Below are 25010 nucleotides of genomic sequence, written 5' to 3' on the forward strand. Positions count from 1 at the left end.
AAGAAATCGTGGCTATCTTTCGTCCCTTCAAAGTCGGTGACACAGGCGACCTGTAGAAAAGGCTGACAACCTTCCCCACAAGGCTATTGCATATTCCCCCTGACCCAGGACAAAGGGGTAGGGGAGACAGCAAGTCAGGGACATGTGTGGGCCTCACTGTGCCTTTGGCCTCTGCTTCCTGCAGGAGACCAGCCACTGCTTACTTCTTCTGACAGCATCCCTAACCTGTATTGTATTTATTTGTTTGTTTGTTTATTTTTAAGTAGGCTCCATCCTGGGTGTGAGCCAACATAGGGCTTGAACTCATGACCCTGAGATCAAGATCTGAGTTGAGATAAAGGGTTGGATGCTTGATCAACTAAGCCACCGGTGGTATCCACATCCCTAATATGTATTTAAAAAAAAAAAGATTAAGGAAGAGAACTTGGGTGATATAAACCAACTCTAACATTTCATGAAATGGATAGTTTCCTTTTGGAGAACTGCAAAACGGGGCAAAGGTAAGAAACTTTTGTAGGGTAAAGTGTAAAGAAGAAGGAGAGAAACAAGTGGGAAATACTTGACTGGCTTGTTTGAGGTAAGAAGGCCCAGCTTTGGCTGTTAGCTGAGGACTGGCTGACTCAATATACTGCATTTCAGGTCAGGTAGACAAAACTTAGACAAGTTTTCCTTTTGCTGACGGGGCACGCAGGGCAGGAGTGCCTCCACCTTGGTCCTAGAAATTTATTCCAACCCCTGGAACACCAATAAGAAGGGGATTCTGGGAAGCATGGCTCCAGCACGGCTAAGCTATCAGGGTACACAATCACTGGAGAGCCTGTCTCTGCTGGCAAGGAGGAGGACTAAAGGAATCTCATATTTATGGAATACGTTCTGGGCCAGTTACTGTGCTTGACACCTAAACATGATAATTAACACCCTAATGGGGAGCTGCCTGGAACAAGTGTCAAGAAAGCAATGGAGTAGGGTGGGGCTGCGGCAGCCACTCCACACTCTGATTTTGGTCATGCATCACATGCCCGAAGTCCGGGGAGCTGCCATCCATCGGTGAGCCCTGAGATGCTCCGCCCCAGTGTGGGCTACTTGGGGGCCACTGGGCACCGGAAGAGGCCGAAACAGAGGCAGAAGCTGAAGTTGTGAACTGCTGTGGCCTTAACAGACTAAGGACGTTTTACTGTATTTTAGTAGTTGTAAATGGTTTGAAAATACATGCGAATAGCCAGGGGAATTTTAAAAAAGAAAACCATATCTGGGGGCATCACAATGCCCCCAGATTTCAGGTTGGACTACAAAGCTGTGGTCATCAAGACAGTGTGGTACTGGCACAAAAACAGACACATATATCAATGGAACAGAATAAAGAACCCAGAAGTGGACCCTGAACTTTATGGTCAACTAATATTCGATAAAGGAGGAAACACTATCCACTGGAAGAAAGACAGTCTCTTCATTTAATGGTGCTGGGAAAATTGTACATCCACATGCAGAAGAATGAAACTAGACCACTCTCTTTCACCAGACACAAAGATAAACTCAAAATGGATGAAAGATCTAAATGTGAGACAAGATTCCATCAAAATCCTAGAGGAGAACACAGGCAACACCCTTTTTGAACTTGGCCACAGTAACTTGCAAGATACATCCATGAAGGCAAAAGAAACAAAAGCAAAAATGAACTATTGGGACTTCATCAAGATAAGAAGCTTTTGCACAGCAAAGGATACAGTCAACACAACTAAAAGACAACCTACAGAATGGGAGAAGATATTTGCAAATGACGTATCAGATAAAGGGCTAGTTTCCAAGATCTATAAAGAACTTCTTAAACTCAACACCAAAGAAACAAACAATCCAATCATGAAATGGGCAAAAGGCATGAACAGAAATCTCACAGAGGAAGACATAGACATGGCCAACAAGCACATGAGAAAATGCTCCGCATCACTGGCCATCAGGGAAATACAAATCAAAACCACAATGAGATACCACCTCACCCCAGTGAGAATGGGGAAAATTAACAAGGCAGGAAACCACAAATGTTGGAGAGGATGCGGAGAAAAGGGAACCCTCTTACACTGTTGGTGGGAATGTGAAATGGTGCAGCCACTCTGGAAAACTGTGTGGAGGTTCCTCAAGGAGTTAAAAATAGACCTGCCCTATGACCCAGCAATTGCACTGCTGGGGATTTACGCCAAAGATACAGATGCAATAAAACGCCGGGACACCTGCACCCTGATGTTTCTAGCAGCAATGTCCACAATAGCCAAACTGTGGAAGGAGCCTCGGTGTCCATCGAAAGATGAATGGATAAAGAAGATGTGGTTTATGTATACAATGGAATATTCCTCAGCCATTAGAAACGACAAATACCCACGATTTGCTTCAACGTAGATGGAACTGGAAGGTATGATGCTGAGTGAAGTAAGTCAATCAGAGAAGGGCAAACATTGTATGTTCTCATTCATTTGGGGAATATAAATAATAGTGAAAGGGAATATAAAGGAAGGGGGAAGAAATGTGTGGGAAATATCAGAAAGGGAGACAGAACATAAAGACTCCTAACTCTGGGAAACGAACTAGGGGTGGTGGAAGGGGAGGAGGGCGGGGGGTGGGGATGAATGGGTGATGGGCACTGAGGGGGGCACTTGACGCGATGAGCACTGGGTGTTATTCTGTATGTTGGTAAATTGAACACCAATAAAAAATTAATTTATTAAAAAAAAAAGAAAAGAAAATTCATGCGTCATTGGCCAGGAGTTGTTCTATCATTTTTTTAAAGGAATTTATTTATATATTTATATATTTATTTATTTATTTATTTAATATTTTATTTTATTTTATTTTTTAAAGTAATCTTTATACCCAATGTGGGGCTGGAACTTACAACCCCTGAGATCAAGGGTTGCGTGCTCCCCTGAATGAGCCAGCCAGGTGCCCCATTGTTCCATCATTCTCCCCAACTGACGTATAGACGTCATACATAAATCTGTCTGGATGGATAATCTTTGAAATAATCATTTACATTTTTTTCTTCCTATATTTTTCCTTTTCTTGTACCCTACCCCCTGCCCTTCAAGGAGAAAGCACAGATACTGTTTGCTTTCCCCAGGAAGAGTATTGCAGCAAGGCTGAAGGCAGAAGTTGCCTGCAAAATATTTTCCGTTCTGTCTTTTGTGATTTTAAACTCAAGGGAAGCAGTCTATACCACCTCAAAATATGTCTCTTTGGCATAAGGATTATTTTAGGCTGATTATTATTATTTTTTTAAACAGCAGACATGAGAGAAGCCTTGAAAACCAAGCAGATGTTACCCTTTAGTAAGAAACATTTGCATGTGTAAGAGGAATCTCCATTTGTAAGGGCGCCACTCTCTTTCTACTTAGAAGACAAGGGTGACTCCAAAAACTGTGTCAATGGAGAAAGCAAGGCCTCACGTGTGCATCACAACCCTCCCCTTGATTACTGTGCTTTTCCTGGTCACTGCCCATGATTGATTTCCCCCTACCAGCATCTTTGGTCTTTAGCTGGAGGTGTTATCTGAGGGCATGGATTGGGCCATTTCAGAGAGTTACTCAGTTTTCTTGGGTCTCTCCCATGTACATGGGGTCAGGTGGGGGGGTTGACATGTTACTAAATTTTTGTTTTTCTCTGGTTGATCTGTCTTTTGATTACAAAAGTGTCTTAGTCAAGAATCTAGAAGAGTCGTGGGAAACTTATTTTCCTACCACACAAAACCCACATCCATAGAGGAGTAAAATTTGGGGGTTCTGGAGCAACGAGGACAGCAGCATCCCAAAGATGGTAATAAGTATATAGATGGGGACATGGCCAGCCTCCCAACAGACCCCATGAGGTAGGAATCATTACCTCTGGTTTACAGACCGAACTCTGAGACGGTCCGATGGTGCAGAGTAATATGATGAAACGTGCCCATGACATCATTGAGAAATATGGGACAGATCCTTGTCTCCCGGAGCTGAGCTCATCCATGGACTCTGCTCCTGAGTATTTCTCCAGACTGGGACTCTTACTTCCCCAGAAGAACCTGCAATGCAAGCTTCTCTACCTCATTTCCTTCTCTCCATTTCTTATTTAAATTAAAAAGTACAAAGAGTAGTAAGGATCCTTTTGGGTAGCTTAGGTTTCATCTCAATGTTATGCATGAGATCCAAATAACAGAATTATGTTCTTTGGTTCACATGTCTTTTGTGGTCAGTTGGGCCCACAGACTCTTTTTTTTTTCAACATTTGTTCATTGTGGTGTCTAAATGTGGTCACTGATGGGAGAGACCAAATGATGGGATGGGAGGTCCCAAATGTGGGGCAATGATTGGGGTAGAGGCTGGTGACATTGGTGGTAAAAGAATTGACCTGAGGCAGAACCAAGGAGATGGGCATTACTGAGTCCACCTCAAGGGGGCAGTGGGCAGGACAGCAGAGGAGAGGCTGTCTGCAAGGAGGCCGTGGACAGGAGCAGGGGGAAGGGCAGATGAGTGGGGAGAGAGACATCTCAAGCAGGCTACGTCCAGCACACAGCCCGTGAGGAGCTGGCTCTCACAACCCTGAGATCGTGACTGATGTGAGCCAAAAATCAAGAGCTGGGTGCTTACCCAACTGAGCTACCCAGACACCCCATGGGTGGGGGGCTGTCTGTAAGGGGGAGGATGGAAAGGTATGGACTTCTCCCTTGCTTGGTAACTGTACCTGGCTGTAAGTAGCCTTTGGTTACTTAGGGCTCATGGATATTTCGAGGCGGGGGTCACCTGACGGACGCGTGTGTGTTCAACCTGGTGGCTGCCGAGGGCCCGTTCTGCGTCCCATTGCTCAAGCCTGTTGCCTAAGAACTGCCTCTCCACTCGTGTTTGCCCTTTCTAGTTTAGTCTCCTTAGATGACTGACCGTCTACCGAATAAGAGTTGACCAGGTAGGCGGGGACGGATTTACACGGAGAAAGAATGTTCCTCACGTCCCACGCCTTGAAACCACTTTCAGTTGATTTGCACCCAACTTAGTGATATTTTATCTTGTTATTTACTTGTCTATCCTGATACCAGGCTCCATTCATTCCGCAAATTTCTCTTGAGTCCTCAGTGTGAGGGTGAGGGTCAGGCATAGTTCTGTGGGTTGGGGATACACATTCTCCCCCGCTCTGAGCTAAACAGTCTGGGTCTTCTATGCCGCAGTCTGGATCCCCGGAGGGTATGTGATAGGTTGCTAAGGGGCAGGGAAAAGCTCAGGTAGGATTGTGTTGAATTTTACAGAGAATGAACATATATCTAAATGCCTCCAAGACTCCCATTGCCCGATGTGTGTGTACGTGTGTGTAGCGGTATGAGATGGAACAGACAAAACGGAAAACAAATACAGGGAGGACCAAGTGGAGAACTCAGGGGTAGGTTTCTCCCATGGCTATTTTCTAGAAATAGAGATAGAGACGTGTAGTTTCTAGTTATAAATTAAAGGAGACGAGAACAGTCAATGCAAGATTAAGATTCATCATAAATGATAAAAGTGAGGCTTTAAAAACTCAGCTCTCGATTTAAAAGGGTTAAGTTAGGGCGCCTGGGCGGCTCAGTCAGTTAAGTGGCCGCCTTCAGCTCAGGTCATGATCCCAGGGTCCTGGGATGGGGCCCACATCTCGTGCTCAGTGGGGAGCCTGCTCCTCCTCCCCTCTCCCTCTGCCCCTCCCCCTGCTGGTGCAGGCGCATGCTCTCTCTCTCTCTCTCTCTCTCTCTGAAATAAAGAAATAAAATCTTAAAAAAATAAAAGGGTTAAATTAAACACAAGGAAATCATGCACAGTTGAAGTAGAAAAATAAATTGTTTTGTGGTCTTAGAAAAAACCATTTTCTTCTTCATTGTCCATGGATAGTTTGTCAATTAGAAAGAAAAAGTCAAGGACGCTTGGGTGGTTCAGTGGTTGAGGGTCTGCCTTTGGCCCAGGGCGTGACCCCAGGGTCCCTGGATCGAGTCTCACATTGGGCTCCCCGCAGGGAGCCTGCTTCTCCTTCTGCCTGGATCTCTGATGAATAAATAAATATAATCTTTTTTTTTTTTTTTAAAGGAAAAAGTCCTATTTCTTTCTACCCGAAGAGGGCAAGATCACAGTTTCTTCAACCCTATAGCATGGGAGCTGCTGTTAGTGTGGTGTGCATTCATGTCCATGAAATCTTAACTAGTAAGTCCAGGTTTGTCAGGTTCCGATAACCCGTATTCAACACTTAGCTCACTACTCATTTAATAAAAGTTTACCGTAGCAGCAGGTTTAAAGGTGTCCTCGGGCTAAAGGTCACCTGCGGGCCTGGGACCTGGGCCTCCTCGGAGGTGCCCCCTCGCTGGGGCCCAGCCTCACTGACCTGGGAGTGGAAGCTGCTGTAGGTAGGTGGCAGCACGCGTACACTTTACACTAGCCAGGAATTTAAGCCCCATGTCTGCGGTGTGGGGACAGGCGACTGAATCTTTATGGCCTCCACCCTGTCATCTGCAGAACGGGATAGTGGCGGCTGCAGCTCCTGTGCATGGGGTCCACCCGGTGGGCCGCTGTGGCATCAGCGAGGGCTGGTCGTGCTCCGGAGCCGTCACCGGGATGGGGCGGCCCCAGCTCTTTAGGGGAAGCTGCCATGAGCCTCCATCTCGCTCCCTAAAATGTCACTGACACATCATTCATAGATTTCAAGCGATTCTCTTCTCTGACACGACGCGAAGTTGAAAATTAATGCGATTAGCTGTGCGTCTCCCAGGTCCTGCCTGAAGCCCCAGGTTAGTATCCCCGGGTGCTTGCGGGGGGGCGGGGGGAGGGGCCAGCTTGGGCAGAGGGGAATGTTCTAAAATTGGGTGAAGCAGCCCCGGGCTCCTGGGCGCGCTCCGGGAGGCCGAGCCCCTTCCGCGCAGCGGGACGCGGTCCCTGAGGAGGGAGGGTCGTCGGGTCCCAGCCCAGGTGCGCGCCCATCCCCCCCACCCCCCGGCGGAGGGTCCCTAACCCCGCGGCCCCGCGCTGCGCCCCCTGCGCCAGGCCGTGCGCCTCCCTGTGGGTCGGGGGTCCCGGGCCGCCTGCGCCCCGACTGCGGGGGCCGGGGCGGGGTCGGGGTCCTGCGGGGGGCGGGGCCGGGGTTGGTGCGGGGTTGGGGGCGGGGTCAGGGCCGGGGTCGGGGTCGCGGTCGCCCCACGCAGCCTGGCCGCCCGCCGGGTCTCCGCAGCGGAAGGGGTCGGGTCGGGGTGGAGCCGGATTAGGGTTGGGGTCCGGGCGGGGGTCGGGGCGGGGGTCCGTCGGGGTCCCTCCGGGTCCGGGTCCGGGTCCGGGTCCGGGTCGGGGTCTCCGCCGCGCAGGGGGCCGGGGCGGGAGGCGGACGCCGTCCTGGAGGCGGGACCCCGGGGCAGGCGGCTACCCCCCTCCCCCCTTCCCCCCCCTTCGGCCCGGAGGCTGCGGGGCGCCCGGGGATCCCGCGCAGGGAGGGCCCCGGCGGGGGCGGGCGCGGGGGCGGGGAGCCGGGGTCAGGCCGCCTCTTAAAGGGCCCGCCCCCCGCCTCCCCTCCCCCCTCTCCTCCCTCCCCCCTCCCCTCCCCTCTCCCCCCTCCGCCCGGGCCGCAGGTGAGCGCAGGGGCAGCGGTAGCGGTCTCGGCCGCGGGCGGGGGGTCCTCGGGCCCACGAGCCGCCCAGCCCCGCGCCTCCCCCGCGGCCGGCGGCGTCCCGGGGCGTCCTGCGGCGGCTGCGCTCGGGGCCGGGAGGACCGCACCGCCCTGCCCGCCCCGGGGGCTGCGAGGACCCGGCCCGGGGAGAGCAGGTCAGTGGGGGGGGGCGGGGCCCGGGGGAGCGCGGGGCGCAGGTCGGGGGGGCCGTGCTCGGCTGGGGGGGCTGCGGGGGCCCGGGGCGCTGCGGGCGTGCGGGGGGCAGACAGCGCGGGGGGGGCCTGCGGGACCCGGCGGGGGGCGGGGTTTGCGGGGAGCCCTGGGGGCGCCGGGGAAGTGCGGGGGGCAGGTCAGGGGGAGGGCGTGCTGTGCGCGACCCGAGGGGCGTTTGCGGGGGTCCGGGCGCCGCGGTGTGCAGACTGTAGGTCCGGGGCCCGTGCACGACCCGGCGGGGGGGGGGGGCTGTGGGTGCAGACAGCGCGGGGCGGTGCACGGCGCGGGCGGTGCAGGGTCGCGGGGGCCCCACCCCGTGTCCGGGGCCCGAGCTCCGGGCGCGGCGGCTGCAGGAGGGGGCGTGAGCGCAGCGGGTCCCCGCGGCCCGCGGTCGGGGTCCGGGGTTGGGGTCGGGGTCGGGGCGTGGGGGGCGCGGTCCCAGCTGCAGGAGGCTTCGGGGCCTAAAACTTTGTTGGGGAAGGAAGCAGGAAGCGGGGGGGTGGCGGGCGTCCGCTGGCTCCATCCTTAAATGTTTTCCCCAAAGAGTCCTTTAATGAGCCAGAACTGGGTAATTTCGATTTGCTCCTTTTCTGCGTCCCGTGAACACCTTCCCTTTCCTTGTGACTCCTCTGCGGTCAGCTGCCCGCCCCGCCCGGCCCGGGGTCCCTGCGCTACCTGGTCACCGACCTGAAGGTTCAGGGCGACCCACTATGTGCTGGGCGGCGCTCACCACGCCCCACTATGTGCTGGGCCTGAGCTGCGCGCCACGTCGAGCCGCAGGTGCCCACGTCCAGGGCCGCTGGAGCAGGTGCCTGCAGGGGTGGGGGGAGGTCGCGGCCTTCTGGGCCCTGGGGCTGGCACGCGCCTTGGCGCCTTCCTTCATGGCTGGGACTAGGAAACTTTTCTTTTTTTTTTCTTTTTTAATTTTTATTTATTTACGATAGTCACACACACACACGCACACACAGAGAGAGAGAGAGCCAGAGACATAGGCAGAGGGAAAAGCAGGCTCCATGCACTGGGAGCCCGACGTGGGATTCGATCGTGGGATTCGATCCCGGGTCTCCAGGATTGCGCCCTGGGCCAAAGGCAGGCACTCAACCGCTGCGCCACCCAGGGATCCCCGAAACTTTTCTTGAAAACGGCCCTTTCCTTGGGATGCTCAGGGGGCTCAGCGGTTGAGCGCCTGCCTTTGGCTCAGGACATGATCCTGGAGTCCTGGGATCGAGTCCCGCGTCGGGCTCCCTGTATGGAGCCTGCTTCTCCCTCTGCCTGTGTCTCTGCCTGTGTCTCTGCCTCTATCTCTGTGTCTCTCACGAATAAATAAATAAAATCTTTAAAAGAAAACGGCCCTTTCCACTTGTTTGGCCAACAAAGACAGTTTTACATTTTGTGTCTCTGCTGGAGCTTCTGGACAGAGCCGTGAGTTAACAGGGAAGGTTCCGAAGAGTCTGCTCTGAGAAGCAGCCGTTGCGCCAAGCCGTGTTCTGCATGTATATGGCTATTTAGTCCTTTGTAATATATATTTTTTAAAGATTTATTTATTTATGATAGATGTAGAGAGAGAGAGAGAGGCAGAGACACAGGCAGAGGGAGAGGCAGGCTCCATGCGGGTAGCCTGATGTGGGACTCGATCCCGGGACTCCAGGATCTCACCCTGGGCCAAAGGCAGGCGCTAAACCGCTGAGCCCCCGGGGATCCCTGTCCTTTGTAATATTTATGTAGACTTTACTGTCTTTCATATATGTCTTCATACTCTGCACAGTCCTCTTGCAACATATTCTTTGTGTTCAGGAGAGGATCATAAGGTCAAACTTTACTCATTACACGGACGAATGAGTAGATCTGAGTATGTCCTATCCCGTGCACATTTACTGAATCACAGTATTTGGTTTCCTACCACCCCTTGAATGCTGGGTGGTGGCCTTTGCAAAGCAGTGCCTTTTAAAACTCGGGTAAATCCCTCATGATGTTTGAAAGCTTAGTTCTCTTAAGAGAGTCTCTTTGCTATCGGCATTGAACACACTGTTAGGAATTAGGGCCAAGACCGCCAATGCCGGAAAGGGTTTGCTGTAATGGAGTTGTAGCTACCTTCCTCCCTTGTTTTAAAAGACCCTTTTAATTTCTTAGCGTTCTTCTCTTGCCCTTGGAAGAGTTTGCAGTTATTGGCCATGGTTCTAGTTCATGTAGGTTTCTATTTATTATGGAGAAGACTTTTCCCACAGGGTTTTAGGGCTGCCTCTTGAACCCTCTTGGGGGCTCGGTTTGCAGGACCACAGTCCTGCAGAGGAATCCAGCCGGTGTCACCTGCTTATTAAGGGATTTTGTGCCAATTTGTTGGCACATAATTTGAGAATCTAAGCCTCCCCTTGCCCCCCGCCCCCACCATGGTATACACGTATATAGACAACTATTTCCCCCTAAGTGCTGACCGTGTTCTAAGAATAGCTTTCTTGCCTGGCGCTGAGAGCGAGGACCCGTCTGCAGAGGTGTTTACAGTTTGGGACTCTGCTGCAGTCTTGGTTGACTGAACAGCGAGGCAGGGAAGCCTTGCTGCTCCTGGGACGCTCTCTGTTCATCTGGGCGGCGGGAGGGGCGACCCCAGCGGGACAGGGGGGACCAGCGGTGAGAAGGACTTGCTCCACGACGGTAGTTTCTGTCCTGATGTCCAGTGCGGACCCGTAAACCCGGTCTGGATCCCTTTGCTCTCACCCAGCCATCGGCCGCCCAGCCGCCCAGCCGCGGTCTAGGCTGGACGGGATTGCTCTGCGTGTCCTGTGGAAGCCCAAACGCTCTCAGGGCTGCGGCGGGGACACGTGCTATTGTGACACTTACGAGTCACATATTTCTGGTGGTTCCTGCCCTGTTTCTCTTCATGTTTAATCATCTAGGCTTAGGGGGTTTCCACGATGTGTCTGTAGGGTTAGGAGAAAAGGACGAAAACTCAAGGAGCAACAGCTACAAAGAGATTATTCCCTATTTCCCTATTAACCTGGAAAGTTTTTAGAAATGTTAAACACGCTTGATGTAGACACGTTACTATTAACTGTAAACAGTAGCAAGATTGCCATGTAGCCCCAACTTGCCCTTTTGTCCCTTCTCCCTCTTCCTCCCTTCCTCCCTCTAGTCCTCCTGTCCTGTCTGTCCATCAGTTTGTCCGTCCTTCCTTCCTCCCTTCCTGCCTCCCTCCTTCTCTCTCTTCCTGTCTCGGAAAACACTCTGGAAGCCATTATTTTCTGGTGTCAAAGTGACTTTCTGCCTGCATGGGATTAGTCAGTCTAGAATTACATCTTGACCTATATTATGGGCGCGCATGGAACGTGAATCTTTTAAGATAGGAACGTAAAGTTTCTGCCTACTATTTGAGAATTTAGGCCACAAGACCCGCCACTTTATTAGAGCAGTTTGCGTGTTACTCGTTTCACCTTTAGGCAACGAAAGCAAACCACCCCGAGCACCTGTACTATTAATCGCTACAGAAATATTGCATTCGCATTCCCAGTTACTCTTGTTTTCTTCCTCTATCATAGGAGGAGTTGAAAGTAGTGTTTGTGTTGTCTCCTATCCATGTGATTTAAGTACGGATTGTTTTTCTTTGAATTTCCACTAAAAATGGCAACTTTGGCCTTTTAAACTGTTTCTGCGAGGACTTTTCTTTCCACCAGCCTTGTTTTCCAGATAGGTCTTGGAAATTACGAAGAACACAGCTATGATTTCTATGTTGATTGGCAGCTGACAGCTTTCCCGAACAAAAATAAGGCTACGCCGTGCCAAATGGTTGACTTTTCTAGAATAAAAACTCTAAAGGGTATGCAAAAAGTCCTCTGGTTAATATATTGGCATTCCCAGAACCCACTAAAACTCCGGCAGCCTGCCAGACACCACTTAATGAGGATGCAGAATGTCTGGCTCAAATCCCCATGAGCAGAAGGGGGTGGGGAGCTGATGTCCACACCCTTTATTAATTTTTAACGACTGTACTTTTGTTTTGCGGGTTTTGCTCTGTACCCTCTCACGATTGACCCCCACCACACCGCCCCTTCCCCATCCACTTATTTAACTCATTTACTTGGCACTGGAAAAATGTTGAGAACCTTTCAAGGTTAAGAATCCTGCCAAGGGATCATTTCTGTTTGCATAGGTTCCTCTGTTGCTGCTTTTCTTTCTTTCTTTTTCTCTGCCCCCCCTACCCTCCCCCCGCAACCCTTTTATAGAAGAGGAAGAGGGAAAAGGAACAGAAAAAGAGATGACAACTCTTTTTTTTTTTATGATGCTTTATTGTCTGCTGGAAGAGAACCGTTTACGAAACTTTAAGTTTGTCAGACAGTTTATATGACAGTGCAAGTCGGTGCTTGCCAAGCTCCAGACAGATTGCTAATGTTACATGACAGGGATAAATAAATTACCGCTGTCTGCAACACGCTCGCTCCGCAAGTGCACTCTGCAGCCGGGCGTCCAGGCGCTGCGCCCCAGGAGCTGCCGTCCCTGCAGCTGGGAGGAGGCCTCCGCCTATTGCCTTCGGTTCTGTGACTTGGTTCGGAAATGAGAAGGGTGTGTCTCTCGCTTTTATTTTTGGCAGCGCTGCAGGGCAGCAGAATGCACGGAGCAGCTGCGGCCTTCCTCTGCTGGGCCTCCTCCCCCGTGCCCCCCACAGTCCTTGCTGTGCGTGGGGCGGGGGGGTGGGGGGCAGGCACCTAGTCTTCCGCCCCCGACCTGCTGCAGACAAAGCCGAACTTGGCTCTCAGCTGCCCCAGCCTGAGTTTTCTCAAAGCCAAGTTCCAAGCTGTTTACGGTTGCGTTCTTCGTGCGCAGGTGCAGGCACGGAGAACAAATTGTCTGAGATAAGTGTGTGCGTGCTGCGCCGGGAGGGGGCTGGGTGGCACTCCTTGGGCACAATGTGCTTTCATCTCCGGCAGTCTGGGTCGTCAGCTGGCACAGTGACAGGTGTAATGAACTTAATGGTCTCACTCTGGTTGTTAGCGGACACGCTGCTCGTATTACAAAGCCGCCTCCTAAACTGGGCCCCTGCCAAATGACTTGGTCTTCTCTTTGCAGACGGGACTCGGGGCTGGACTCCTCCAGGGACGTTAGGGTCAGGAATCGGGTGGGTGTGAGCGACATCTGCGTGTCCTCATCCTGAATGGACCCAGGATGTCTCTGCAGAGTAGAGCCGTTGCATGCACTTTGCAAAAAGGGTCCCTCCTGTCTGCCCCGGGGAGAGGTCCCGGCCAGGACCCGGGGTGTCGGTGTGCGGCCTCCTTGCCCCTGGGTCTGCAGGGTGGCAGGCTCCTGGCTGTGGCTGGCCAGTTCCGTGCACAGCCACCATTCTCAGAAATGGGCCGGGCCTCGGACTGGTGGGGACTGAGCCGGGCATTGCTCCCACTGTCTCTGCCCGGGCCAGGGAGGGCACTTCCATGGTACAGTCTCCCGGCTTCCCGAAGGCCAGAGCAGAGAGCCTCGGCAGGAGGCCAGGCTGCTTCTGGAAGGGCTCCTGGGCCTCCACGAGGGCACTCGGTCAGAGACGAGGGGCCGCACTTCCAAACGCTTGCAGAGCTCTGACTGCGTGCCAGGTGTTCTCAGTGTGGCCCATATAGGAACTAATTCCGTCCTCAGCGTAGCGCTGTGACATCTGCCACCAGCCCCGGCCTGCAGGAAGGCCCCGCAGCCTGCCGATCACCCGGGGCCTTACCTCTGTGAGAAAAAGCTGGCGTCGGACGCAGCCCTGGCCTTCTCGCGCTTGGGGTCTGGGCTTGGACCCCGGGCTGCCCCAGGCAGGGCCTAGCTGGCCTTGGTTCAGCAGGGACTGCTCACCAGCAAGGTGGGTGGCACCGCTTCTGTCCCGGGGCAGGTCCCAGTGGCTGCTCCGACGGCAGGCGCCTCTCGTCCCTCCCTGCCTTGACCTGTGGCTCTGGCCGTGCCTCCCTCACCGCCTGTCCCCACTCCTGTTTCTAGCCTCTGCTCTCCGGGCCTGTTGTGTCGGCGACAAGAGCCTTCATTTTGAGAACTGGGCCACTGGGGACTGTGTTTTGTCCACGTTGAACCTTGAGTCCTGTGGAAGACAGAGGAAGCGGGGAAGCGGCAGCCGTGCTGTTGGCTGAGGTCTGCTCCGTTCCGCAGAAACCTCTTCCGTCGGTCCGGTTTGGGCGCCGGCCGTTGGAGCCGTAGGGCCTGCTGGGGCGCATTGAGGGGCTGGAAGACAAGGCCCCTCCGTCTGCGGTTGGGGGTGGGGAGGCTGCACGGGGCCTGCACCGTGGGTTGTTCACCAGAAGGATCCAGCTCATCACAGGGCACGTTGTCCTACCAGGTTCATTTCCCTTTGCTTCTCGCATTTGGGGGGGTAAATGGAAAACTAGTATCTTTAAGACTTTCCGTTTTGATCCACAAGGGCCTAGATTAAGCAACCACACATGCCAACGTGTACCTCTTGTGAAGTATTGGCCATTTTGGACGAACCTAGGTGTGTAGAATCACAGCGCCTCAGGGAGCCCTCGGGAGATGCAGCTCCCTGGGTCCTGGCAGGATGGCGCTTCGGCTCTTTGCAGACCGGGCAGCTGGGTGGGAACAGGAGCCCATCGGCGGCCCTGAGCGCAGCCAGGGGACCAGGGTGGCCGGGGCACCTCCATGCGGGGGCCTCTGATCCCTGTGGCCTCCCGGATGGGGGCGGGCGCCGTCCTCCTCGGGGTGGTGCAGGCTCTGGAAGGGCCTGTGTTCGCGGCACCGGCAGCTGTGGTGCACCTGCGCCATCGCCCCCGTGGGGCCGGCCCTGCCACCGTGAGCTCGGACGTGGACGTGGGGCGGGGCCGCGGCCGCTGGTCCAGCATGCCCACTCTGCAGAGCCTGGCTTTATTTCACAGTGTCCTTTAGGCCCGGCTGCAGTGACTGTCACACACCTAGTCTCTGGAGTTCCCCCTTTTCCTGGTTACCTTCTTACTGAAGACAATTAGGGAAATGAAACAAAGAAGGAAAAAGAAACAAAGAAGGAAATAAAAATGACTAAAATCGTCTTTGATTCCAATACCTTTAGAAGATCTCCATTAATAGTTTAGTTTCTTTCTAGGTTCTTTTACTGCTATAAAATATGCACAGAACTTGGTTTTATTTTTATTTTTATTTTTATTTTATTTTTTTATTTTTATTTTTATTTTATTTTTAATTATTTTTTATTTTTTAATTATTTTTATTTTTATTATTTTTATTTTAAATTTATTTTTATTTTAAATTTATTTTTTATTATTTTTAATTTTAATTTTAATTTTATTTTTAAATTCTTTTTAATTTTAATTTTATTTTTATTTTTATTTTATTTTTTATTATTTATTATTTATTTATTTATTTTTATGTATTTATGTATTTATTTATTTTATGCGCAGAACTTATATGTATGTTTACAGACTTCGCATTGTATCCTGAAGATTATTTCATGTAATTTCGATATTCTCTGAAAGCTCCACTGCCGATGACTATGACACTCTGCTCTATGGTTATATTATTATCCTTAAAAAATCTGTTTGGGACATTGAGGCCATTACCAGTTTTCTGTAGTATAAATGGTGCTGCGTGGAACATTTTGATTACATCCTTTGGACAGAGTCCTAGACGGGAAGACCACGGCCCTAAGACCTTCTAGAGGGTCGGGCAAACGGATCCCCAGCTTGCTTTTCAGAAAGGATGGGGCGTCGGGTACTGCAGAGATGGGGGTGGCTGCACCCTTGCCGATGCTAAGTATTGTCATGAGAAAAATCTTTGCAAATTAAATTTTCCTTTCCATCCTTTTAAGAATCTAGGTCCATATCACCTGGCGCATAGGTGAAGAGGCTTTGCTGTTTGCTTGAGTTTCGTTACGGGCAAACAGTGATGCTGGTGGACGATCTCGTCAGGGAGGAATAGGACCTTTCTGTGACTTTGGATTTCAGATAAATGGTACGGAGGTAGGTGAAGGACACTAAACAATCTAACATATTTGAAAATAAAAGTAGAAGCTGTTCTGGCCCGGGACTGTACTTGCCGTCCCCCAATGTCCTCGCCTGGCCCTGGAGGTGACCTGGACCCACGTGGAGCGAGGGCCGGGAGGGAGAGGGCTTAGTCGCCAGCGGCGGGGAGACCGTGGGGCACCTTGTTCGGTCACTTCCCCCGTTTTGAAGGACAGCTTCCTGCGATCACACTCTTCCCTGGCTTACGCCCCCGGGAATGCCTACGTAAAATTCATTCCCTTACGTTCAACCTGATGGCTGGCGCACAAGGCTTGATGTCGGTTCCCCTGCGGGGGTTCTCTCTCCTTCCTTCCACGGTCTGGGGGCTCCTGCTTCCAGCTGAGGCCTGGCCCCTTTGGAGGCACGTGCAGCTCTCAGTGGCATCCGGCCTCCTCAACTGAGGGCTCCTGAAGCTTGAGAGAGAAGGATCATCGCCTCAGTAGAGTTCCATGAAGTCAAGGCAGATCAGTCTCCTTTGAAAGGCAGCCTTTCCAGCCGAAAGGTGGGGACCCGCTGGCCTGTGCAGCCCATTCACGATGTGGCTGGGGGAGCGGGATGTGACTCCTGTGTCTTTAGTCTTTGGGGCGAGTCCCATTGATTGGCTTGTGTTCATCTGGCTTGTGTGCATCGGTTTGCTCAGCTGGTGTGGGTGCGAACTGTGCTCTGGGCTGCGCGTTGGGCGTGAGCCCTGTCGGGACTTACAAGCAGTGCGCAGGGTCCCCGGGGCCCAGGTGGGCACCGTCCTCGCCTCTGTGCCCAGGCGACTGAGCAGGAGTGCGCTGGCGGGTGGGCCGGGGTTGTGAGGCAGCGTCCTCAGGGAGCCCCTTGCTGACCCCGGCTCGCGGTTTCCCAGGGGCTGCGTGTCAGTGATGTCACCGAGGAGGTCGCGGGGACATTGACTCCGAAAGCTACACCCTGTGTAGAGTTGGCCATTGGCTGCCGAGGGCGGGCGCTCACCAACTTGTGTATTTTGACCCCCCGCGTCTGGCTTGCTCCTCCAGCTGGATGGTGAGAGGCCAGAATGTGTTTTAGGAGGCACAGAGGAACGCTTCGTGCTGCAGGTGGAGGTGATGTGCGCAGTGGGATGGCTTGAAAGATCCTCTCCCTGCTACTCTGGGCACTAAGCACTTTACGGAATTTAGCCTCCGTCCTGTTGGCCGTTAAACGTGAGACTCAAAATCCTTGCTTCTAAACTAGAGGTAGGTGCTGGGATTCAATTTTTTTTTTCATCTGAAGAATAATGTAAAAATAATGAATATTGTACACGCGCCATCATTGCTACATGACCATGGAGCACATTTAATCCAGAAAAATCAGATTTGTTTTCTGATAAATACAGTTGGACGTTAAACGGACCCGGAGCTATTTAACGGACCCCTTGGTGCATCGCTGGGCGGTGTGGGTGCAGATGTCAGGCACCACGTGTGCTCAGGGGGCTGCCTTCACTGGGGCAGGTGTGGCCTGGCCAGCCCGGGAGGCGATGTCGGCCGGGGGTCTGCCTCTCGGGGGGCCATCCTCCGCCTCCCCAGCGTATCTCCTGTGCTCGGGTCTGGCCGAGGCCTTGGGCAGCCGTGCGACCTTGGGCAGGCCTGTCGGTCCTCGTCCCCGACTGCCTGCCCTGCTTGCCCCCATCTAGGGTCTGAAGCGGCGGGAATGGGGTGATGCATGTGCGGAGAGGCGGGGGAGCTCAGTGAGCTCTGGGCCCAGAACCCGCAGCACCGGGCTCTGGAGGCGCCGGCCGGCCTGGTGCGCCCAGCTCCTGCCCTCAGGGCCCCCGGGCGCCTGGACGTCCAAGGCCGGCAGGCCCCGTGCTCGGGAGCAGCCGGGAGCAGAGCGGGCAGCTTCGGCCTGCACCTGCATGACGCCCGGGCCGGCGAGAGAACACAGCTCATGGTGCCCGGGGGGTTGGGGGGCCGGGGGCCAGGGGGCCTGGGGGGGCTCAGGGGCCCGCGGGGCCGTGGTCACTACTTAGCTGCTGTCGCTGGTGCGAGGCCTTCCCTGAGCTGCGGGCTGGGATCGGTGCTCAGGTTTAGGCGGTGACATGTTCTAAGAGGACTGCTTTGCTGGCCGCAGGAGTCATGGTCAGGAGGCTGAGGCCGTTTATTCACGCACCAAGTGGGGGGCCCAGTTTTAGGGGTGCAGGCCTCTAGGGGATGTGCAGTTAGCGAGCCGGGGCCGGGGGCCACAGGGGTCGGTGAAGACGGCTCTTCCCCTGCCCCCAGAGACGGCATGACGGCCAGAGACGTGAGCTCATGTCACCTGTGGGTGGTAGCAGCGAGGCAGCCTGCGGGTGGAGAGCCAGGGGTGGGGGCCGGGGGAGCCTGGAGCCAGGGGGCCGGGGGGTTGGGGGCCGGGGGATGCAGCGCCAGCCTCATTCTCTCCTGGGTTCAAGGAGGCTTTGCTGGCGAGCCTGGGAGGCCCAGGAAGGGTTCTAGTTCTAGTAGGTTCTGCAGATCTGCAGTGTCCACCTGTTGGTGGCGGTGGAGCTGTGTCCCGCACACTGTCTTGCACGCTGTGGGCCGTGCCGTGGGTCCCGCTGTGGGGTCAGCCCTGGGCCCTGCCTCGGAGTCCGCGGGCCACTGCTGAGCACGGGTGCTCCTCCCGTGCTGCGGAAGCCGCCTGGCCGCGACCCTTGGTCTGTGTCCCCGGGCGCTGCAGGCAGCCACACGGTGCATCTGTCCCGCTCCCTGAGGCTCCCGACGCAGGGCACCCACGCAGGCCCAGGGCCCCAGCACCTCTTGCTTGGGACGCCCCGTCCCGGGCCTGTTGGCCTGTGTGCTGCTGCGTCGTTGACAGACCTGGGGGAGGCTGGGCCCCGGGCTCCCGGCCTCCTGGCCTCCATGCGAGGCCCGCCCAGGGAGGCCGCCGGGTCTCCCTTGCCGGTGAGCGCAGCGCGGCCCAAGCTTGGAGCCGCCTGCCCGTGTGTGGAGCTGGCAGGCAGGACCCCTGTGCCCGTCTTGACGTCGGGTGTGCAGCTGACCCTTGAACAGCAAGGGCTGGACCTCGTGGGTCCCCTTATGCACGTCTGTCCATCTGTGTGTTTTTCTAAATTCCGTAAAGTACTATGAATTCAATATATCTTCTCCTCCTTGTGATTTTCTTTTTTAAAAAATTATTTAAGCGATCCCTGGACCCAGTGTGGGGCTCAGACTCATGACCCCAAGATCAAGAGCCGCCCGCCCTCCCCGCTGAGCCCTCCACCTGCCCCTGCGATTCTGCTCGTGACACTTTCTTTCCTCTTACCTTCATGTAGTACGTGTAATGTCTAGAAGTGTTGCTCAGCAGTTGACATTGTCGGTGAGGCTTCTGGCCAACAGGAGGCTGTTAACAGTTGCATTTTGGGGAGTCCACGCGTCTGCATCGCCCGCAGCCGTAGAGGATCTCAGCCCCCAGCTCGGAAGTACAGACGCCGCCTAACGGCCTGCCCGGCGTCTCCAGCGCTCGCGGGGCGCGTCTGAGCCCACGTCTGAGGATGATGCCCGGGTCCGCACCACGCCCCGCCGTCCCTCTGGTTTCCACCCCCTGCAGCTGCGCCACCTCGGTGGCGGCCTTCCCGTCTGCCCAGGGACCCGGGTCCTCTGTGACTCGGTTTCTCAGAGCTCGCCTCCATCCATCAGCAGCTCCCGTGTCTTCCGTCTCCTAAATCTGCCCCAAACCTGCTCCCTTGGCACCAGCGTGGCTGATGGCAGGTCCCCTTCTGCCTCAGGCCAGTCTCCGGACTGGCCAAGCCCTGGACCCCAGGAGTTGAGCAGCTTCTCTGCTGGGTCTTCTGGCAGCCCTGCCTCTTGGCTCCTCCCCAGGGGCCTTCGTGGTCACTCTGCGGAAACCCCCCTTCAGTCCTCAGTCTGGTGATCCTCCCCAGGCCGCTGCCCCAGACCTTGGCCCTGCCCAGACCCGGCCCCAGCTGCTCCCCCTGTCCGTTCACGAGCTGGTTGTTACCCCTACAGTGGAAAGCAGGCGTGGGAGGGTAGGCATGCTGCCTTGCCCCCCGTTCCCAGGAGGTGCCCAGCAGCGCCCAGGGGGTGCGGTGCATGACGGGTGAGCCCGGGCAGGTGCAGGCCAGCAGGGGACACGATGCCCCTGGGGTGAGTGGCTGACTCCTGCCGTGGTGGGGCCGCTTGGGGCTGCCAGGCTCTCACCCAGGTGCCGTGGACCAGGTGAGGCCTGAGTGCAAGCCGACGGTCCTGTGGAAGGGCTGACGGGCAGCAGCACCAGGGAAAGGGGTGCGGTCACCCCTCCCACCTTTGGCTCCTTGGGATTTTCTCCTCACCTGCATTAAAGCTCTGGTTTGCCCCTTTAATCCCAAAGTAAACTACCTGCGAGGAGCCAGGAGAAGCGGCCGTTTTCCAGGTGGACTCTTGCCTTCGCTCTCTCCTCCTCCGTTTAGCTTGCTAGCTAGCTACATCACGGATGAATTAGATACTATTTAATAGATATATATTTCATAGATATGTTTATCTAAATGTATATTAAATATATTTAATAGCTATGTTTTGAGAAAATTGATAAAGCTGCAAGAGATGATCAGACTTCTTGATTTTACTAAATCATCACAGGTATGTGCTTTCTCTCCAGCCACCCGTCTCTATTAGAAGCCTGATTGCGCCCAGCTGTTTTTTTTATTTTATTTTTTTTAATTTTTAAAGATTTTATTTATTCCTGAAAAATAGAGAGGCAGAGACATAGGCAGAGAGAGAGAGAGAAGCAGGCTTTCCCCAGGGAGCCTGATGCCAGATTCAGTCCCAGGACCTCATGCGCTCAGCTGTTTTCTTCTGTTCTTGGGATCAGGAAAAGTTCAAAATGGAGAAAATCGTGATCTGTGAATCTCTCTCCATCTTTTTGCAGAAGACTGAGCGTTCAGCGGTTACCTGGAAGTCTGACTCACCTCCCAGGTGTCCGACTGTGTTTTTATTCTGGAATTAGTACGTCTTCTTGAGTTTTATTTTCTTGGCTTGGATTTAAAATCCACAAGGGTGTGAGAATTAAGTACCTAGCAGGAACGGGGCAAAAATCCCAAACAAGACCAATTCCAGATTGTGGCAAGTAGGACAGCAGTTTGTTTCCACAAAAGGTTTCGGCCCGCGTGATGGAGCCGCACGTACTAGCCCTGCGTGCGACAGGAAGGGCAGCCACCGACGGGCCAGGCTCCGTCCCTCCTGTCCAGGCCACGCAGCTGCAGTCCTGCCCAAGCGGCCGCTGCGCACGTCTGGCCTTGGCCGCCCACGCTCTGCTCTTTGCCCCCACCAGGGATCTGATTGAAAGGACACAGCCACGGGGACCTCCATCCAGAAAACAGACCGGAAGGCATCGCACCCGGACGTTAAAAATAGATGCCTTCCAGCGCAGTACGAAGGGCGACTTAAAAAAAAAAAATTCTGTCTTTTCACCTTTTCCACATTTCCTCCAACGATCGTTTTCATAACAGGAAAATTCCCCGTGAACTTGATTTCCTCGGGGTGTGGAATAAGAAGTCAGGTTCTGAAAAATTGCGGAAAACAATCCGATGTGTGTCTTTTTAAGCATTTTGGAGGCGCGGGGTGGAGTTGCTATGGGGATGGTGAGGTTTGCTCTCTACAGAGAGTGGATCCATCTGGCACCACATGCTCCCTGAGCCAAGCCGGGCCGTCCTACGCGCCACAGAGTTTCTCGTTAGATGTGGAAACAATTATACAGAGAATCATGATTCCGTCTTTTTCCCCCCAGATCACCATTTAGCTTCGGTCTCAGGGCAGGACACAATGGGGACCTGCCCCCACGGCTGCTGCCCTCCGTGCCCATTGGCCCCTCCGAGACGGGCGCCTCGGTTGCAGCCTGAGCGGGCAGCGGGGTGCACGGCGTCGTCCCTTTATCGTGGCTGGAATTAATTCCCTTTTGCAGAAGTGCTGGCATCTCTTTGAGGGGCATTGCTTTCATTTTCTTCTGCTCGCCCCGAAACCACAGCCCCCTGCCCTCCTGCACGTGCGGAGAGCCTGAGGTCCCACCTCAGCTAGCGAGGGACGGGCTGCAGCGGTCTGCTCGGGGGGCATGCTGGGGACACGGAGCACGCAAATACAGTTCCGCGCCACATTGCATGGAGAATGAAGCAAAGCGATTAAACAAAGCTGTGGGCTTCTCTGTCCGTGGGTCCTCAGTTCCCACCGGAGGACTCATGGGGGTGATGTGGTGGAGACGCCGGCTTGCGGACCGCTGGCAGCTGCCTGGCTGGAACCGACGACATTCTCGGACCCTTGCTGGGGGCCCTGAACTAGGCGTCTGGGACCCCGCGATGTTGCTCTCGGTTTGCGTTGGGGCGTGTCTAGCTCTGGCTCATCCACCTGGAAAATGGGGGCAGCGGTGCTTGCCTTCCTCTAAGGTCACTGTGAGCATCAGCTGAGGAGGGTCAGGTGTGTCTGCTTTTCAAAAGGTGTGTTGCCTCCACATCCTGACCCTGGGCAGAGTCCCCGTTGTCCTGCCCGCTTCCTCTGAGCATCTGGCAGGACACGGTCCACGATGTGGTCGTGGATAGCCTGTTAGTACCTTCAGCGTGTAGCCTAAATGCTTGTGATGATGGACTTGTAGACGACCGCCAGCTGTTTCATTCTTGCCTTGGAGACAAAGGGGACGATTCCGCTCAGCCCCAGGACCAAGTGGAACTAGGGTGGTTCTACTTAATGGAAAAAAGCAGTTGGAAGTCATTCAGGAAACATGGATTCCTGTTCCCAGCTCTGTCTCCAGGCAGCATTGTCCCCCGAGTCGCTCAGGGTCTAGTCCTTCAGCAGATGGGATTGCTTGACTGCCCTGGGCCAGGCACCACGGACACCCGAGATGCCCGGCCTCGTTTCCCCCGCCCCTTCATGTCAGCATTGCTGTCTAGCACGTCCTGTGCATCATTGCATTTTGTCCATTTGTCCAATTCATCTGTGAGGTGGGATAGTGTTTCGATCACACAGGCTGTTAAGATCTCGTCTGCAAATGAGCACCCGGTGTGCAGCCTGGTGGCTCCCTAGGCCCTGCTGGCTTGCAAGCTCAAGGACCCCACTTCCTCGGAGCCCTGGCTCTTGGGCTGACTGTGTAGGACATGGCCAGTGGTGAGGAACTGACCCATCTCACACCCCAGGAACTGCAGGGACCCAGAGATGCACTAACAGCCCACAGTAGATCTGCCCCTCTGGGGTCCTAGGGGTATCCCACCACTTTGCCATTCCAGCACCCAGATAGGTCTAGGATTTCTCTTTGTTCCTGTCCAGGATAGGAACTGGGGACAGAGTTTTAAGGACTGGCCATGATCAATGGTAAACTGAGGTAGACTCACCCCGTCCTTGCTCCGAAGACACGCTGCTGTCTGGCTGGTGCCCTTTGGGTGTCAGCCCCCATTGGAGCTCCTTTGCTCACCTGGAAGGATATTGAAATTTGAAATTCCCCGTTGTGCAATTGTTTATTGTTTCTAACGGTTCTTAAAGCCCTTTTGGATGGAACCAAAGCCTTCTTTACTTGGGTGGCTAATTTCCGTAGCAAAGGAAGGCCTCTGCATCTTACTTTGTACGTTGAGCTTCTGTGATCAGCTGGGTTATTTCAGAGAGCTGCTGGTGAGTTAGGAGAAGCAGGGGAGCTAGAGAGACGTTCCAGTTAGGGAATCTCACTCACGCCAAACCAAGAGGCAGTCTAGTGCGGGTGGGGGCCGTGGGCTGCGGGTCCCACTGCCTGAGGCCCAGGTTTGGCTGAGCTACCCGCTAAAGGTCCGTTACTTCTTAGGATCCTGGAGAGACTAGCTGAGGTGAAGCCTGGGGTTGGTGGCTGCCTGTGTTTGGTGGAAATACATGTTTCTAGGGCCGGATTCAGATGGCCTGGCTAAGTGGAGGCCGGCCTCGTGGCCGAGGCCCTGCTCCAGCAGAGCTGGGGCGGTTTGGAGGCGGTTGGTCAGGGAGTGAGGGTTTGTCCTCGGCCTGCTGGTGGGGGTGCCTGTGGAAAGGGAAAGGGTGCTGGAAATGTTAATGCAGCTAATCCAATGAGATTAGCCTCCCCAGTGAGCAGAGGGATTTGAGGGAACAAAGGGCATTGAAGGGACCACTTAGAAGTTTAAACAGACTCTGTTCTCCCTTTTCACCTCCATCGTGGATGAGGATTTCAATAGCCCCTAAATGAGCTGGCCTGAATGGCAGTAGCGCCCTTTTAAATTCTAATTAGCTGGTGAATTAACTAGTATGAATTTTGATCAGTTAGGATGAATTACAGGTATTAATGACCCTACAGCCTCAGGGCCGCTGAGAGTCACGGGGATCCACCCGGCCCGACCACTTTGCGTGGTCTTGGAAGGGCTGTGGGCCCTTTAACACTGCGTTCTTCCGCCTTTGAAGCCCGGACTTGGGCAGTGTGAAGTGGGGACAAGACGCGGCCCCCTTGGTGGCCCTGGAGGGAGCCAAGCCGCGTCTGTAGCTGGCGGGCCTCCAGACGCCCTCTGCAGTGCACCTGCCACGCGGCTGCACCAGCTTCCTTCCTAGCAAAGCCTGCGGCTGCCGCACTTCCTCCCAGGGCCGGCTGTGACCTGTTCTGGAGCCGCAGGGTTTATGTTTGCAGTGGCTGTGTGTGCATGTGCGTGTGCGTGTGCGTTTGCGTGCACACGCTGCTCCTGTTGGGCCAAGGAAGGGAGTTCATAAGCACATCAATATTTCTTTGGCCTTCCAGGGCTTCAGACAGCCTTGCACATGGAGACTCACTGCACACTTACACGGGTGAGTGTCTTCAAATACTCAACCCAGACCCAGTTCAGTGACGCAGATGGGTCACACGCGCGGGATCAGGGTGTTTGGGAAAGAGTCTCCAGTTCGTTTATGCAAGGCCTCGTGTGTCTACCTTGACGAAAGTCCGTCTCCTGATTGGCAGGTGCTGTGAGCTGCAGGCATGGCGCCCTGGGCCCTCCTCCAGGTTCTCACTCTTTCTCTCCCCTCTTGTTCTCCCTCTGGGTTCTCTGGACTGGGATGTGCCGCTTCACCATCTCCCTTCCCAGGGCCATGTTCAGTCCCTGGACTGGCAGGTCCACGCCCTCCTCCGTGCGGCCTCAGAGTCTGGTCACAGCGTGTGCATGCGTGTCCAGGTGGTTCACACCATTGTTTCCTGCTGGGCTGTGCTCACGCCTGCTTTCCCCGCAGACCATAGGCTGTCTGTAGTGGGCACTTCTATGTTTTAAGGCCCAGCATAGGGCCTGGTGCATGTCGGTCTTCAGTGATT

The 25010-nt window shown here is 54.4% G+C and overlaps 2 protein-coding genes across 15 annotated transcripts in view; one reads left to right on the plus strand and one right to left on the minus strand.

The window, feature by feature from the left end:
* LOC129495430 (basic proline-rich protein-like) overlaps nucleotides 1-14580 on the minus strand; it is a 66724-nt gene extending 52144 nt beyond the window's left edge. The window contains exons 1-5 of the mRNA XM_055302908.1: nucleotides 14381-14580; nucleotides 13878-14047; nucleotides 8567-8648; nucleotides 7581-8183; nucleotides 7165-7352 (exon numbers count right to left, since the gene is read on the minus strand). Coding sequence (XP_055158883.1) covers nucleotides 7165-7352; nucleotides 7581-8183; nucleotides 8567-8648; nucleotides 13878-14047; nucleotides 14381-14580 — 1243 coding nt within the window. The remainder of the gene's footprint in view (nucleotides 1-7164; nucleotides 7353-7580; nucleotides 8184-8566; nucleotides 8649-13877; nucleotides 14048-14380) is intronic.
* Nucleotides 6474-25010, plus strand: part of LOC129495446 (low-density lipoprotein receptor class A domain-containing protein 4-like) — a 387589-nt gene continuing 369052 nt past the window's right edge. For 11 of the 14 annotated variants that reach the window (XM_055302953.1, XM_055302967.1, XM_055302950.1 and 8 more), the window contains exon 1: nucleotides 7586-7778. The gene's annotated coding sequence lies outside the window, so the exon portion shown is untranslated. Of the gene's footprint in view, nucleotides 6758-7585; nucleotides 7779-25010 lie in introns of those variants that run through there. The other 3 variants (XM_055302951.1, XM_055302956.1, XM_055302955.1) reach the window with 1 other exon arrangement.

The sequence above is a fragment of the Nyctereutes procyonoides genome, unplaced genomic scaffold (assembly GCF_905146905.1).
Source record: "Nyctereutes procyonoides isolate TBG_1078 unplaced genomic scaffold, NYPRO_anot_genome, whole genome shotgun sequence".
Lineage (NCBI taxonomy): Eukaryota > Metazoa > Chordata > Mammalia > Carnivora > Canidae > Nyctereutes > Nyctereutes procyonoides.